Source organism: Bombus vosnesenskii, unplaced genomic scaffold (assembly GCF_011952255.1).
Source record: "Bombus vosnesenskii isolate JDL3184/JDL3185 unplaced genomic scaffold, Bvos_JDL3184-5_v1.1 scf7180000013264, whole genome shotgun sequence".
Lineage (NCBI taxonomy): Eukaryota > Metazoa > Arthropoda > Insecta > Hymenoptera > Apidae > Bombus > Bombus vosnesenskii.
Window position 1 is genome coordinate 10,057,706 of NW_022882924.1, and position 17,926 is coordinate 10,075,631.

General features: G+C 32.2%; 3 protein-coding genes across 10 annotated transcripts; 2 read left to right on the forward strand and 1 right to left on the reverse strand.

Moving 5' to 3' along the window:
• Positions 1–2,192: 2,192 nt before the first annotated feature.
• On the forward strand, positions 2,193–4,113 carry LOC117239324 (NTF2-related export protein). The gene is made up of 4 exons (XM_033504825.1): positions 2,193–2,431; positions 2,501–2,587; positions 2,708–2,852; positions 3,022–4,113. Exons 1-4 carry the CDS (start codon positions 2,423–2,425, stop codon positions 3,195–3,197), a joined length of 417 nt encoding a protein of 138 aa, XP_033360716.1. The 5' UTR covers positions 2,193–2,422; the 3' UTR covers positions 3,198–4,113.
• Positions 4,114–4,868: 755 nt separating this feature from the next.
• On the reverse strand, positions 4,869–14,444 carry LOC117239287 (tyrosine-protein kinase Abl). Of its 8 annotated transcripts, none has more exons than XM_033504817.1 (16): positions 14,052–14,444; positions 13,154–13,307; positions 12,878–12,987; positions 12,394–12,692; positions 12,168–12,309; positions 11,940–12,070; positions 11,584–11,846; positions 10,667–10,838; positions 10,311–10,566; positions 10,090–10,212; positions 9,782–9,917; positions 9,429–9,517; positions 8,774–8,937; positions 7,614–8,683; positions 6,965–7,474; positions 4,869–6,838 (listed from the first exon to the last, which is right to left on the reverse strand). In XM_033504817.1, exons 1-16 carry the CDS (start codon positions 14,176–14,178, stop codon positions 6,328–6,330), a joined length of 4,257 nt encoding a protein of 1,418 aa, XP_033360708.1. In that variant the 5' UTR covers positions 14,179–14,444; the 3' UTR covers positions 4,869–6,327. The 8 variants fall into 8 exon arrangements, with proteins under 8 accessions (XP_033360708.1, XP_033360685.1, XP_033360698.1 ...); XM_033504794.1 differs by having other exon boundaries at positions 8,774–8,985; XM_033504807.1 differs by having other exon boundaries at positions 9,408–9,517.
• A 721-nt stretch (positions 14,445–15,165) lies between these two features.
• Positions 15,166–17,529, forward strand: LOC117238882 (ras-related protein Rab-2). Its single transcript, XM_033504091.1, has 4 exons — positions 15,166–15,335; positions 15,947–16,086; positions 16,185–16,541; positions 16,633–17,529. The coding sequence occupies exons 1-4, from the start codon at positions 15,290–15,292 to the stop codon at positions 16,732–16,734; spliced, it is 645 nt and encodes a 214-aa protein (XP_033359982.1). The 5' UTR covers positions 15,166–15,289; the 3' UTR covers positions 16,735–17,529.
• The last annotated feature ends 397 nt before the right edge of the window (positions 17,530–17,926 follow it).

The window sequence follows — 17,926 nt, forward strand, 5'->3', positions numbered from 1 at the left end:
GCAGTCCAGCAGGAAAAGTTATTATTCGAATGAAATAGTTTTCCCGTAACGTAACAAGGCGTCGAGGAGTTGGAAAAACACAATAATCTTGGTGAAACTGATCGCCGTGGCGGGTGGCATGTAAACATTGCGACGAAGTTACTCCGCGGCGACGCTCGAGCGGCACCGAGGCTCGACCGTGAACGATCGCTGTATGACTTTCGATGACTCGACACGAGGAAGTCGAGGTTCGCGGTCGAGAATAGACGTCTAGAAGAAGATCGGGCGGAGAGTCGAAAATGCTCACGGGTCCATTGGGCTGGTGGTGCTCCTGCTGGCCGACAACATTGACAATACAGATGGCGACAGGCTCGACTCGCACACGAATCTCGATACACACGTATACACATCTGAACGCACACGCAGCCGAATTTCAATACACATGCACAGAAATGTAAGTAAATACGCACACGCGACGTAAGAACACAGGTATGCACGAACGTGAATATATACGCACACGATGTTGATACGAACACGCGAGCACAAGTTCGACACGCACACGTAAACATGAACACGCACGCGCGCGCAAGAGAGAGCAAGAACGAAAGAGACAGAAAAAGATAGAAATGGTCGGAAGGCAGTAAATGCCTTATTATTGATCTATCGACGGAGAGGGTGATTTCGCGCGCGATGATGCACGTGACAAATAATAGCCGGTATGTCTGATCGTGAATGATCGAATTATTCTTCGATCGGTAGCTCCGAGATGGCAGTAGTCCGAGTACGCCTCTGTCACGGCAGCCTAACCAAGATGTCCTCATTAGCAATTCGAGTCGCAGCCGCGACCAGCTTGGTTTTACTCACTTCGTGGCCCGAGGGCTCCTGTCGAGCTCACTCGACGCCCTCAAATAGCCTCCGTAAGGACACCCGATGGCTTTCTTCCTCGCGCGGTGCACCGAATCGATATTGTATTTACATTAATGTGGATACTGCTGTTTGGCGCCATCATGCCTAAAAAAATAACTGTCTGTGCGCGGAGTCACGTGACCCTGCGACACGGTAAGATCCCACGATTGCTTTTATCCATAAGCCACTATGAGCTCTGGAAACTGAGCAGAATAAGAATTTGTGGAATAAGTTATCACGAATGTTTCTAATAAACGTTGCTTTATTCTAGTTAAAATCCACTAAGAATTAAATAAAGAAACATCGGTTTTTTATTTAATAAAAATTCATGGTATAAGTGCAATTTTTAAATATTTTCTTCATTTAACATTTATGTATAACGTTTACTAATGTGTTTTGCGAATAAACTCTTTTTTCGTCAGTTAAATTAAAATTCAAAAAGTATTTAAATGGAGAGGAGAAAAAAGCTATATTATTTAAACAATTTATTCCTAGAAGTGTTTTACAGAATAAGCCACTATATCATCTAGGATTTTTGTTAACTAACTATTTTACGATGTGCCCGTAAAGTAACTAGTACCATGATCATATAAACAGGTCCCGACACCCACTAGGGAAAACCGTCCGAAAATTGAATCATGAAAACTCAACATGGGAAGCAACAGAGTTCTCGTTTTTGGAAGATAGACAAGGAAGAATAAAGTATCTCTGCTTCTGATTGAGACATTCGTGGCATATCACACATGCGCAGAACACTAACCTTCTTGTCTTTCAAGTTAATTTTTCACGACTCAATTTTCGGACGGTTTTCCCTATACTTCAGTATCTGAGTACCGAGATTTGTTTATGAATCGTAACTAGTACTGCTACAAATTTTAAGAACTAATTTTGATGCTTGACTTATGTTCATTTGATAGTAGATAATTGCTATAATAAATAGACACATATGTATTTATAGGGAATAATTTAAAATATTTAACATATTAAAACATTCATCTTTTTTTTTCTTTTGTAAAAAAATATTTAATCCCTTTTTTAACTTTTTTAAACATATTATGCATGTTTTATAACATAGGATTTTCTTAAAATTCAAATAGTATTTAATAGCAGCTTTTTTATTGTGCTAAGGTTATAGTAATCGGCTTGAGTACAATTTTATTTATTTTTAATATGTTCTTACAAGATCCAAAAACAAAGATAATAATATTTTTCAGGAATCATTTATACATTATTGTTGTACAATAACATTTATAAAATTATTTATTGGCAGTTAATAATATATAAAATTCTATAAGTTCTACAAGGAATATTTCTTATTCTTTCCATATTCCAGTGATAGATACCTACAAAACAGTAACCTACAAAACAGAGTTTAAGAGAAAAAATACTATTTTTATTGTTTTACTTTTAGAAACGCAAAAAAAAAAAAAAATATTCTGTAGTTATTTTACAGCAATTTAAAATAAACAGACCATTAAATCGTAAATCAATTTGCCATGTTTATGTTATGAAGGTTATATTGACATTAATATAAAGGATGGAACAGGTATTTTATGGAACATTTTTTTTCTATTATTGTTGAAAGTTTTACAATATGATAATTTATTATTTTTAGGATCTGAAGACGAAAATCGATCAGGCTTGTCGAACAGCCGAAGAATTTACAAAACTTTATTATGAAAGTTTAGATAAACGCAGATATGTAAGTAATTTTAATACTGTTTTAAATTGTTATTTTATACAAATTAAACAACGAAATCCAAAAAGTTAAGAAAAATAAAACAAATAAATTTACAGAATATATATATCATATTTATTTTAGCTTATATCAAGGTTATATTTGGATACTGCGACTTTAATATGGAATGGGAATGGTATTGAAGGCAAAGATAACATACAGAAATTTTGGACAGATTTGCCACCTTCAGATCATTCTGTTTTTACTTTAGATGCTCAACCAATAACGGGTAAATAGATCTATATGTTAGACAATATATGTTTTAAATACCTTCAATTTTTGTTATCCTTAGTTATAAATTTATATGCTTTCATAACATTGTTTTCTTTCATTATATTTTGAACAAAAATTACTATTGAATATTAAATATATATAAATATATTTAATTATGGTATTAGGTCCTGAGGTGGCAGATCAATTAACATTTCTTGTAAAAGTTGGAGGGCAAGTAAAGTATGATGATAAAACATCGAAACCATTTAACCAAAGCTTCTTAATTGCAGCTATGGGAGATAAGTGGAAAATTGTAAGCGATTGTTTCCGAGTACAAGAAGCAATAGAAAATGTAAATTGAAATATAAAATAAGTTAATTTATATGTGTTTTCAAAATTTTCAAAGACCTTCTTGATTCAATATTCCTTTTTATTTCTATCGTCGGTCTTATATCAATGTATAAAGCGATATTAAAATTTTCGTATTAATGAATCAGTACGTTGGTCGATCATTTAGGAATAACTTTACACGAGAAAAAACTAAAAATAAATATAGATATAAATACTTAGACATAAACATTACTATGATACATATCGTATAAAACATCGATTTCATATCCTTTGACGGTTCATCAACTTAAATATCCAATGATTAATAAGATTCCGAGAAGTTCTAAATGTACATCTTTCTAAATGAAATACCTATCAATATATAGTTCGTAATACTTCTTAAGGTCTATAAATATTGCCTATAATTACTAAAATTTTGAAAAAATCACACATAACATTCCCTATTTATATTAACTGTGTTATACTTCCTATCAGTTAACATTAATGAGATTAATAGTACTATGATAAAACGAAATTCCATAATTAAATGTAACATGCAATAAGATTATAATACAACTATCTAACATATAATAGACAAGACTGTTTGTAAAGCATCATTCTTATAACAAGAATTGAAAATTGTTTTAAAATTATTAAACATATTTAGGCTAAAAGATCACTTAAAATGTTATGTGTGATCCTTTGAAAATAATTATGTATTTACAGATAACATTTTATTGAATACTTTGCCTTAATAAACTAAGAATTGATTTAAATTCCAATTAAAAATCTATACATCTAGGACTTCTCAAGAAGATTCGTTCGTACGATCGCTCGTCTTTCTTTCCCTCCCACCCTCTCTCTCCCTCTCTTTCTCGCTTTTTTTATTTGAAGATAAAAGATAAGTCGATCGGTGTATCACAGGTACAAATGATGTAAAAAAAAAAGAAAAAAAAGATATAGAGAAATGATTGGGTGATCGGACCGAAAGAAGAGAAATTCCGGTTCGCGTAACTAGCGTTGTCGATCGATGTATTCTAGTAGCCATATGTAGGCAGTGTTACAAGGAAAAATGTCTTGATTGGCAAATCGAGTGGCATTTTCATTCTCGTTGCATGTTTCTTATTTTTAAATGATCAAGTAAAACATGAGTTCAGACTCCGGAAACTGTTATTGGAAGACTACCAAATGAAAGTTAGAAATAAACGTTAGAAAATTACTAAATTGATATATTTAAGTGTAAAGAACTTTCAAAGTGGTAAATGCAATTTGAATTCGAGCAGCATACTAAACGCAGTCATTTAAATTGATTAATGAATTAATTCACGATTAAGTAGAATTATATTACACTAAGAGAATGATAAATAAAATAAAATGAATACTAATTTTTATTTAAAGTTGATAGTTTGTTTTTGCTTTCTTTTCCTCGATTTCTTTAAAAAGTATCCGGAGTCCTTATTTTTTACTAGCGCTCTGTGGAAGAAAATCTACGCGATGCGTAGACAAAATAAAATATTTCGAAATTTGATTAATTACACCCGCTGATTTACATAAATATATACAGTAAAACCTTGACACTATTTGATCATATACAAATCTGATTTTTGATTATTATAATACTTGATCGAACTTTCCATTATTCAATATTAATTAGTAATATTAATATAACTATCAATTTAAATTGACAAGTATTATATTTTTGGCTGACAAATTTTTATATATCTAAGATAAACATATTTTAATAATACATGCTTAGTATAGTTATTGCATGAAAACAAATTTACGATAGATATCAACACATCAAACAATCAAATTTGTATACATATTACAAACAATAAAAATTTTTAAAACACTGAAACAATATATCATAAATGAGTTAAAAACGGAATAAATGATACTATTATATATGCAAATAAAATGAATGGGGGTTGATTAATCGAAAAGTCCATCAATTTAAGAATATTTTTTCTGATTAATTTCTCTAATCAAAGTTTTACTGTATTATTAAGCATACCTGTTATTCGACTTACTCTATACAAATACAAAAGTTGTTACATCCTCTCACGCATTAAAATGGCTTACTCGCTTAAAAGTTTTCGCACTTACGATGTATAATCTAGCCTAAGACTGCGTACGATATTACGAAGCACGGCGCGAGAAAGTTCGATGAAAGAACACCGAGATGTTTTACTCGACAACTATAATCACTACATTTATCGTATAGCGGACGAGTATGATTCACGTAGAGTTTTCACTTATACAGGATACATGTTGGATCGACGTAGAAGTAACCATAATTAATTTACAAAAAGAAGAACCAAGTGTTCAGTATACAAAAAGTATCTTTTTCTGTTTTCATAAGATTAATATGCGTTCTTTTGTCTCGATAAACTGCGATTACTCGTCCTTTTTCTATCAATTTTAAACTATTATTAAAAAAATTTAAGGAACCAGAGTATATTTGATCCTTATTTATATACTTATCATACTTCTAAATTCACTTTGCTCTTGAGAATACATATTTCTTTTCTTCCTTTTTTCTTTTTTGCAAAACTCAATACATAAAAAATATAAGTGAATTACATTTATGTACTATGTGGTCTTTTTTTCTCGATATCAAAAGAATAATACTTTTATTATAATAATATCTCAAAATCCGAAGGAAAATGGCTAATCGCAGTCTATATTAAGAAATGTATTGATGAAAAAATCGAGAGAGAAATATATATATATATATTTTAATTTAGTATTTTAATTTTAGATTTTTCTTACTTTTCCATCAAATCAGTACTTGATTGAGGCCGAGATCGACTTGAGGCCTTACTCTAAAATATCCTTGGGTTAGCGTACTCTCTCCAGGAGCAAAATTATAAAAGTATTTCTAGGAAAATCATTGCAATAGAAACTTTATAAAATATCCATTGCAAAAGAAGTATTTTAAATGGATCTCAACTGAGATTAGATAAGAACCATAAAGTTGCTTGACGTTTAACACAGAAGTTAAAACATATAAGTCTGATACAAGACTTCGGAACGATTTCCGAAGGTGTCCAAAACATTTCATGATTGAGTAACAGACAGGGACATTGCAAATAGTATCGGATGAAAATGAGGACGAGAATAAGGGTGGAGATAGAGAGAATGATGTTAATTTCTCTAATTTATCTTTGTACGGTATTGACAACATCCTTTATCGTGTTTTGGAGGTCAGTGAGAAGTCTTGTATTCTCTGCGACATTTCGAGTACCAGCTGCACGAAGTTGTCGTGCCTGAAGTTCTAACTTTCCAAGAAGTTCGCGAAACTGAAATCGCGCATGCGGTGCGATACCACTGTCTGCGAGATTAGCGCACATTCCATGTAACAGCCCTACCTTGTCTGAAAGTTGAAGCCAGCTAGTCATTACTATCGTTGAGTTACTTTTCAAATTTAATACGCTGTTCTCAATTAATGTTGAAAGCTCCAGTACGATTTGTTTTGCGGTTTTTGAGTCTGTATTCTGTTTACTTAGATCGTCTTCTGCATGTTGAGATTTCGTACAGTTTGGTGTTGCATAAATTGAAGAACCAAAATGTTTAGTTGAAGAACACAATGGTTTTAGTGGTTTTGCAGGAACAACTGGTTTTTCTGGTTCAGGTGGTGGCCATAGTCTAGTATCACTTTTGCTACCAGAACTAAAAATATTGATCTATGTTTTATGACTATTTATATATAATATTGAATAAATTGAAGATTTAGAAAACTACCATTTAGTAAGCAATATATAAGTATTATAACAAATATAAAAAACGTTTATGTACCTCTGACTACGGGTTGAGGCTCCACTATGATCTTCAGGTGAATCTTCTGTTTGGTCAAGAGTTTCTTGTTTACCGCTACTTCCTCTGACACTGAGTTTTGGGCTGTGAGGCTGACTATCACAGGATTCTTTATTTTCCCAAAGTTTCTTTAAACTGCTGATACTACCAGTGCTTCTGCGCTTATCATCTTGTTGTTCTTCTGATTCTGAAGATTGTTCAGTGATAGTACTTTTCTCCTCTAACGATTTTTCCCTTTCTGCATTCTCAACTTTTCGAAGTCTGGCCTTGAAATCGATTATTTGTCCATCAGATGTCTCCTCCTTCTGCGGATTATTTCGCTTATCTACTCTCTTCAACTTAAAACCGACACTTCCGCTAGAGAGTATGGACTCAGTTACTGGAGAAGATATGCATGAATCTTTATGAGTATTATGTATTTGAAGTTGTTGTTGTTCTTGAATTGCTTCGTTGGTTTTTAAAGTTGATACAGCGTACTCATTTTGAGCGTGTCTAATATGATAAGAAAAATATAACATATATATACATGCTTTAAACAACAGTTAAGATGCAGGAAAGCAGAAACGAACATATAATACACTGATATATAATACCTATTACACACGATGTATGTATATATATTGGGATTTACCTTTGTCCAGAATCCATGTTAAAACTTGCACAGAGTTCCGAAAGTAACTGTGATGCTGGATCCAAAAGAGCAGATGGAGTACTACTTATTACTCCAGGTTTTTTCGTAGTAGTACCATGTTTAGTTTCTGCACTTTGTTTAATTTCATTTATCAGCTTCAATTCCAACATCTCTTTCATTCCAGGTTTCCGTTCAAAACTATCAGGAGGTGAATTTGTGGAAACTGGTGGTGGAGGTGGTGGAGGAGGTGGTGGTGCTTCTTCTGGTGGTGCAGCAGGCTCGATTGTTTCTATCCTGGACTTAAAACCCGTTCTTTTATTATCGGTAGTTCTACACGAGTTATCTTGAGTTTCTCTGCGTCTCAAATTAACTCCAAACCTCGAACACGCTTCTTTTACAGAGGGTTCTGCGTTACTAACATCATTCCTGTCTTCTTGATGCTCATTTTCATCCTCCTTTGAACGCCAATCTGTACTCTTTGCTTTTCTTATGGATAAAGGAGAATTTCTTATTTGAGAAATTTCGCTGCAAGAAATAGGAGGTGGTAGTTCAGCTTGTTCTTGCCCAGAAAAAATTTCATCTGGTGGAGGAGGCAAATCTGCGGGTGGAGGAGGAAACTCCAAGTCAGCTAACGACGGTTGAACAGATCTCGATGGGCTCGCAGTACGAAAATTAGAGTTACTTGAAACCCGAAAAGTTCTTAAACCGACAGCATCAGACTGATTATTCTTTCTTACAGCTACTACTCGAGTACGGGGAGAATTTGGAGGTTGATAAGTATTAACAACACCGCTTGAAGAATTACTACGAGTCATTTGAGGCTGACTTCGTAAATTACTTTGACGAGGAGAAAGAGATCTGTGTTGCGAATTGTCGATAGATGCTTCATGTTGTTCCACTGTACCAGGTGTCATGGAAGAAGCCACTGTCGTCGATTCCTGATTCGATGGCATGCCACTCTGACGTAAAGACTCCAAATACGCGCCAATTCTAGCACCTTTTGGCAATGTACCGTAACGATTAATGGCTCTTTTTACGTTCTGTACTTCTAATGCACCAACTTGTACCAACTAAAAATTAAATAAAAATTTTTTATTTATGTGACAAGTTTCAAAATTGTTTGGAAGCTACTTTAATATTTCTTTGCACTAGAAAACTACCTTTTGTGGTAATGGCTCTTTCGATGGATAAGGTCGTGGCTTAATTTGTTTTTGTGAACAGGTCAAACCAGGTATAGGTTCCGGAGACGTTGAAGGTTGAGTGATAAAGTTTGGTTCCGCTGTACCCTGAGAACCCTCTCCATCCTCCTCGATTTCACAGCCTCCTGTAGCAATCGTTCCTTGAGCCATCGTCGCGAGATCTCGCGCAATACCTGAGTTCCCATTTAACAACAAACCGTACCGGTACATATTCTCTTTCTGCTTAGAGTCCTTTCGCTGAGAGCGAACAAGTTCCGTAAGCTCACATAACGAAATACAAACAGTATGTTCGAAAATTAAAAGTAGTCTCCTTTGTACATATTAAATTTTCTTTATATCAGTACTTTTTATAAGTTATTTAATGAATTTATAAAGACAAATTAGTTATTACACAAAAAAGATAAAAATATCAAAATGAACTCGTTCTTTTTTAACCTTCAGTTTTACTATAAAAAGTTAATTTTTTATCTAATTCGAAAAAGAATATAAACGCAAAGAGAATTGAACATAAAAAGCTGGATACAGAGCTTACGGTAGGAAACTGAAGCAGTACGTGCACGTATCAGTACGCTCGATTAAAGTAGAATGAAAATACCTTCGAGAATCTTATCAATACCATTTAGATCCGTGGCATCATCGAGAGTCATGGTGTTCGTTTCAGTGTTTTGAGAGTCTTGCTCTTGATAGGCAGAGTCGCGGAACGAACTGCACGACGACAGCAAGCTGTTACCCAATCGTTATATTATCGTATCACCATATAATCAATATTTGTCGGTGTTCGAAATCTCGATTATGTGAAAGAAATTTAATAAAAGCAGATTTATGCGAGTAATGTGGTAGATAAAGTATATTCCATATGTGTGTATAATATTTTATTATTTACTTATTATTGTAACCAGATCTAGAAAAATTATAATAAACATGTAATAATCGAGGTTTCGTTACACCGAAAACAAAAAAACTTCATACCTCGTTCTTTTTGGAGGGGCAGGAGCCTGTTTCCCCTTTTTATTCGTAGAACGTCTCATTTGTACGATACTACTATTGTTCTTACTCGACATACCACCTGTGAATGTACTCAGTTTCGTTACTGAACTGGTAGTATCTACAATAAATAAATGGAAGTTCGTAAACTGCTGTAATATTAAAAAGTTAACTCATTTTAAATAAGACTAAATAAGGATTGACTTAATCCTAAACATATTAATGTATTATGTATAACCTGCAATAATAGTATTATCACAAAACAATATTCTATGAAGTCCATACATGTATACCTGAAGATGATAATGGTTCAGAAACTAGAACAAGCCCATGGATGTTTCCAGTGCTACCAGTCTGAGATTTTTTGTATGAAAGTAAAGGAATTTCTCCTCCTCCTTGCAATTGCTTTTCAACTTCTGTAAGCACAATTTTTATACATGTTTATACGAACTATTTACATTTAAAAACATATCTTTATCTTTGATGTTTGCATGGAATTGATAGATTATTTTACCTTCTGTAATACTAGATTCTTGAAACATATTTTCAAGAGAGTGGTGAATTTCTTTGAAAGTGGGCCTATCAGCAGCGGACCACTGCCAACATTGCCGCATCAATTCATATACTTTCGGTGGACATCCAGGTGGACATTCCATTCTGTAGCCTTTTTCCAGCATATGATAGACATCGGTCAAATCAACACCAGGGTAGGGAGACATTCCATAGGTTGCTATTTCCCAAAGTAAGATGCCAAATGCCCACACATCAGACTACAAATATATGATACAAATAAAGTACAAATGTAATATAAATAAAACAAATTTGAGTAAAAATTCCTAAAACTCTGTATTATAAGAAAACTTGTTTTACCTTCGTAGAAAATTTATTATATGCTAGTCCTTCTGGAGCAGTCCATTTTATAGGGAATTTCGCTCCAGCGTGAGCCGTGTACGTATCATCTCTCATCAACCGGGCCAAGCCGAAGTCTGCGACCTTCACCAGATGATTTTCACCCACTAGGCAGTTTCGAGCCGCTAGATCTCTGTTTCGAAAGTCGCGATGTTAACGCGAGCTCGTTTCTTAAGAGGAGAGGATGATGAAATTTAAAAAATTTCTCCTAACTAACTGAATGTACTTTTTTGTGCAGAATATGCATATCATAATCATCACTATAATCTGCCATTACTTTTCTTCAGTGATCCTTGTGACGCTATAAATCGCTCCCTAAAAACAGCTACTTACAAGAAAAATACTTTAAGTGCAACGATTACTTTTCTGCATAATACATACCACCTTAAAGCTAATTCTTTATTGATCACGAAACTATACTACTTTAAGACATGTAGTTATAGTTTGCGAGATAGAAAAAATTAATTACTTTTCGATATGCACTATGTAAAAAAGTGAACATTACATTTTATGTACTTTACTTGTTAGGTCTTTTTAGTGCCTCTTTTTGCAAAAATTTAAGTAATCCCCAGTACAATTTTTTACTTGGTCAAAATTCTAAAATGAGTATGCAAATATTTTTATGCGCTAATCATAGTGACAGTGCATAAGATCAGGATAAAAATATAAAAATATGTTTTTTAAATAAATATAAATAAGATTAAATCATTTGTAAAAAGAAAGAACAATTAAAATACACACCAAAATTATTTGAGAATTAGTTTGTTCATAAAATAGAAAAATACTGATAAATATACTTTCGTTCCATCCTTTAGAAATATGTAATAACATGTATACCATATAGAAACATGTATTTATTCTAAAGTATGAAACAATACCTGTGAATGAAATTTCTGCTTTCCAAGTAACTCATTCCACTGGCGATCTGCGTAGCCATATGCATCAAAACGACGGCATTTATTTGATGTTTACTCTCATTCCGCAAATAGTCTAGCAAATTTCCTTTGCTCATGAACTCTGTAATGATGTAGAAAGGCGGTTCCCGAGTACATACACCTAATAACTGAACTAGATTTCTATGCTTCATTTCCTTCATTATTGCAGCTTCCTCCAGAAAGTCTTTTAGAGCCATTGTATCCTCCTATAAAATAAAGGTATATAAGAGTAAACCAAAAATAAGTAAAATAAAAAATGATATAAATAGTAATTATAACTAATATATTAAAAGACTAACCTTTAAGGTTTTTACAGCCACAGTCATATTATACCTCTTCCATACAGCTTCATAGACATCCCCATATTGCCCCCCACCTAATTTATGCCTCATGACTATGTCTGTCCTATTAATTTCCCATTCATCAGGTTCTGAAATAAATAATTTCAACACATTTCATCTTTACAATGATTATGTAATTTTACATGAGTATCACAGATATGATACATGTTATTTTTTTCCACATACCTGGGCTAAGTGGGAAAACAGTAGGTTTATTGTGCTTTGGTGCAGGATAAAGTAATTGTGTAATTAAACCATCAGCAAGCATTGAATGGTGGTGTACTAATTCTGCCAGAGTATTAAATTTGCTTTCAGTTGTAACAAACATCTGAAATATTAATATTTCATAATACCGTGTTTACATCTTATAGCATATCATTTAATTACTAGTAAAATATATGAAGCTTTATACCTTTCCTTCACTGTCTTCGTTAATCCTATAATGGTATACCCTACCCTCATATCGCAGAGAAATACTGCGTTGACCTGGACTGCTTTCTGATTCACGAACCAGAAAACTACCATTTATACCAGAGCTTAGGAGATACTCTGCAGCATTCCTGGATATCCTTCCATGATACCAGGAGTGTTTCTCCAAGGAATTTACTGGTGTAACATAATTTGAAGGAACCCATCCTACTTGACCAGTACTTGAATGAGCTTCACACCATTCTCCACTCTTATTATAACTTAGAATACGAACTTGTTCTCCTAAATTCAAATTTATAATGTACAACATAAATTTATATCTTTATATTCATACAAGGTATCCCAGATATTTTCTCCAGATTTATAATAAGACATTTATGGACTTTTTATAATATATTTTAATCTTACCTTTACTTATAAAGTGCAAAAAAGTCTGGAACACCAAGTATGTTTTCAAAAATAATTACCTTTCTTAAGACTGAGCTGATTTTCTCCACCTGCTTGAAAATCATATAAAGCCACAAATAGTTGAGGATCATCTTCTTCTTGTGCCAATAGGTTTTCCTTACTTGTCCACCTGTGATATACATATTTTAATATTATTCAGATTCATATTAAATTAATTTGTATATATAAAATATACTTTATTTTTTAAAATTGAAGCATAAAATATTTATATTTATGTGTTGTATGATGAAAAACATTCCTAAAGTAATAAAATTATATAAATGTTATAAAGTAACCTGTTTGCAGCCTCCAAAAGTCCAGCAGAAGAAACCACAGTATGTTGTTGAATATTCACTTGTTGTGAAATTGACTGAATGCTGGACCCATTTGGTGGATCACCATCTGGTAATGCCGGAATGTGAGGTAGCGGTCTGCTTTGTAAAAGAGCTTCTGCACAACATCATAATACTGTTGTATGCATATGACTACAAATTAATGTAAGAAACTTAATTAATACAATTTAATATCAGTATTTTCATCTGCATTTTATCTTTTCGAAAAAGTTATGATGCATCTCTTTTCACTAATAAAATATACAAATGTTAATATCTTATTTAAAAAAACATTATATCTACTGAAAATATTTATTTTCCTTCTTATTGAACACAATCGTATATGACGCATTAAATTAACAATTATGATTAATTAGATATTAAATTGTTTAAGATAATTTACAAAATTAGAAATTATGCTGTTCAGAATAACGGAAACAAAACTTACAATGCAAATAGATTCTGTTATCATACATCTGTGTTAATGACTAAGAACTAATTTAGAATATTAAGTCATTTAACAATTGTTTTATCTTTATAACAAAATTATAATAAAACAATTAATAATAAATTTAATAAAAGAAGTACATAAAAATATATATATACATATGTGCATGTATTAATTATATAACTAAATTACAGCCTATTTTTGTACATGTCGTTATTTGCAACTTTATTTAATATTTTCCTGATCTTCTATATTCATAATCTGTTATAAAGCAGACAAAGTGCATGAATGCAAGAGAGAAAACTAAGTAGAGAGGGGAAGAAAGCGTGAGGGAGAGAAGTGGAAAAAGGACGGAAGTAAGAAAGGAATAGAAGATAAAAAGCGAGAGAGTAGGAAAATAAGAGAAGGAATTACCGCTGTGCTCTGTAAATATATTAGAGCCGACAAGACGGGATTCCTTGAGGTTCCTAGGCTGTTTGCGCGTCTGTCGCGCAGCAGAGCCGACAGGAACAATTCTCTCCTTAGTTTGTTGAGCACCCATAGTTCCCGAATTGGCATGCCCTTAGATTAATCCCGGCCGCAAAACTGCCGGGGCCGTTCACTCGGCACATTCACTTTCGGCCTGACAGTCTAACTCCCGATCGCATCTCTCGTCGGCCTCTGCCGACGACGAGAACACCCGAGACTCACCAATCTCACCACCGAACGCGAACCTCCTATTCACATTTTTGACCACCATTCAAGATCGACATTCTCGCCATGTTTGACAGCTTCGACGTCGACGATAGCTCGATTCGCATCGTACTGTTTACTACTTTTACTTACCACCAGAGTCGTTTCTCTATTCTCATTGGACAATCAATTTCTCGGACAAAGATTTCATTGGCTAACAGCTTTGTTCACCGATAACATCATTCGAAGTCTAACAAAGTTCTTTGTTATTTATTTCTTATTCTATTTTCCCTCGTAAATATTTCTATTCGTTGGAACAAACAGTTAATATATAATAATATGCTTAAAAATGTTTAATTATTTATCATTCTCGATATAAATTATTCTTTTATAAAATTACTATATTTAGATTCCAGATCTATTCTCGATTTGTTCGTGTACATTGTTATTTTTCTTTCTATTAGTAAAAATAATGTTATAAAAAGAAATCATTTATAAAATTTGATTACATCTGTTAATAATATCAGAGATATTATGATGATGAGGAATTTCCTTTCTGATAATATGCGTAGTTAAGAGAATACGAAGAATGGTGGAGTATAATATATAAAAAAATAGGCGTGATAGTGTGATACGAATTCATATGGAATATGAATTATATTAGATTAACGATTACATTGTACAATATTATAATCATATAATATATATTTTAATATATCTATGGTCAGCAAGGTACAAGTGTCGTGATTTTGGAACACGGCCAACGCTTCTAAGATACGTCAATGACTGAAGCGACGGCAGCGCGATATCGGAAACCCGAGCTTATTACGAATAATACGAAAAATCCCGAGAATTGCCGAACTGATTCAGTGACGTCATGCTAAAGCAGAAGAGATAAGGCAGCAAAAAAAGTGAAGTTCTGTTTTTTAATATATCCGCATTTCGTGTAGATATCTTTGTTTGCTACGTGATTTCGAAAAATGTCGTACGCATACCTTTTCAAGTACATCATTATTGGAGATACAGGTAATTATCTGATGCGTCTACTAAAACAAATTTTGAATGATTTCTACATCCTACACTATGTCGACCGTGACAGGACTCATTGTTTTCGTTTCTTTCGACGATAATATTTTTGATTCGTAAACCTTACAACAGTTCTAGGAATTCTAATGCGCGTATTTCACAACGACATTTAATGTTACAAATTAAATATTTCTTTCAATGTAACATCTGTACATAGCTTCTTTTTTATAATAATTTCGTCAACTTAAAAGGTGTCCAATTCAGTTATTTATGTTCAGGACAGATTTCATATTAAATTTTTTGTACTATATATGTATATACGTGGTATTATTAGGAAATGATATTAGATGTTGTAATTATGAATCTGCTATAAATATTTTATAATTTTGTAATTGGCTTGTTTACTTTCATATATATTGTTTATTATATAAATGTAATATATCTTTGAACTTTTTGCTTTGTAATGTGAATAAGATAAATAAATAAATATATTTTAATATTATAGGTTTTGGTTTTTAATTTTTTGGTTGGATTCATTGATTTTTACTTTTATGGAAATATCTCCAATCTGCATTAATTGTTTAATGTAAGGACATCTTATTTTTAAACAGGGGTTGGAAAATCTTGTCTACTTCTTCAGTTTACGGATAAGAGATTCCAGCCTGTTCATGATTTAACAATAGGTGTTGAGTTTGGAGCCCGTATGATTACAATTGATGGGAAGCCAATCAAACTTCAAATTTGGGATACTGTAATTATTTAGTTTTTTTTGCGTTGAATTTCACAAATGCTTACAATAGTGAATTTTAAGGAATAATAATTGCTTATACAATTAAATTGAACTTATAGGCAGGTCAAGAAGCATTCCGTTCTATTACACGATCATATTATCGTGGAGCTGCAGGAGCTTTATTAGTATATGATATTACACGTAGAGAAACATTTAATCATTTGACCACTTGGTTAGAGGATGCAAGACAACATTCAAATTCTAATATGGTGATCATGTTAATTGGTAATAAGAGTGATCTGGATAATAGAAGAGAAGTGAGGAGAGAAGAAGGTGAAGCTTTTGCAAGAGAACATGGACTTGTTTTTATGGAAACCAGTGCAAAGACAGCAATCAATGTAGAGGATGCATTTATCAATACAGCAAAAGTAATTTATGAAAAAATTCAGGAAGGTGTATTTGACATAAATAATGAGGTAAAATCAGAGAGTTAGAATAACAAAAACTTTATTACAATATTGTATTTTTGATATTATCATTTAATAAACAAAATTTAAATGTACTTAGGCAAATGGTATCAAGATTGGACCACAACATTCACCGACAAGTCCTAGTGGATTAGCAGGTACTGGTGGTCAAGGAAACACGCAAGGTGGTGGGTGCTGCTAGGGGCTGGGGGTTGCCTGTCCACCGCTTAATCCTTCTCCAATTTAAATTGATCTTTTTACTCCTGCTCCACATTTTATTCTCAACCAATTACATTGTATATTTTTTTGCACGCGTCGCATCATGAGGTAACAAGTGACTCTATTGGTGTATTTATTATTTAAAAACAATAACATATACATACGTACTAAATAGGAATATTATAAGGGAAAATGTTATATATTGCTTACATCATGAAACCTAATAAACTTTTAATTTACAGATTCTGGCTGATGTAAATTTATTAGTTTCAAATATGTTCATTACATGCTTTCTGTACTTAATTCCTTTGTAGCAGTATAGTAATATTAGTTCTTAAATTACATCCATAAAATATTAGATGCTTTTCATATACATATACAGATAATTTTATTTTTAATGTACTAGAAAGAAGTTAACATTATTTTATTAATGCAGTGCTACATTAGATTTTTATTCATTTACATTTAAAATTACTTAATTTTAATTGTAATATACGAAAAAACCGAGAAAGAAATTAATTACTATTGGATATTGATAAAGCGGGAGAGGATAGGCACTTCCATTTAATGTTTTGTATTTGTTCACATTGTATATTGTATGTATTGTGCACTGATCTTAGAATTTGATTTAATTTAATAATGAATCATAATTGATATACATATATAAATCAAAGTGATTTGTCAAAAATATGATTTACACTTGACTACCTAACGCGACACCATGTATATGTATGTATCAATGTATGAAATGACGAATATATAAAAACATATAAATCAATTTTATTGTGAGGCCTATCTAACCAAAAATCATATTATTTTATTAATTATGATTGGTATTGTTATTTTTGGTATGTCTTGGAAATATAGTATTCTAATTACAACATATAAACTAAGACATTTTTATAATTTTTATATTTAAGTAAATATGTCCAATAAATTTAAATATTTACTAAAGATAAATTCTGTACTTATAACCATTAGTAGTAATACCAATCAAGAAAATAGAGAAATACTAATGCTACCTGTATTTTGTCCAATTAAATGTAAAAATAAACATAGTATACATGCACTTTTGTTTTGATTATAAGTTTAATATACTTTAATATCTTAAATATTTAGAAAAATTTTAGGTAGAGAATGTTAATCCAGATAATATTCTATAAAGAAAAAGGAAT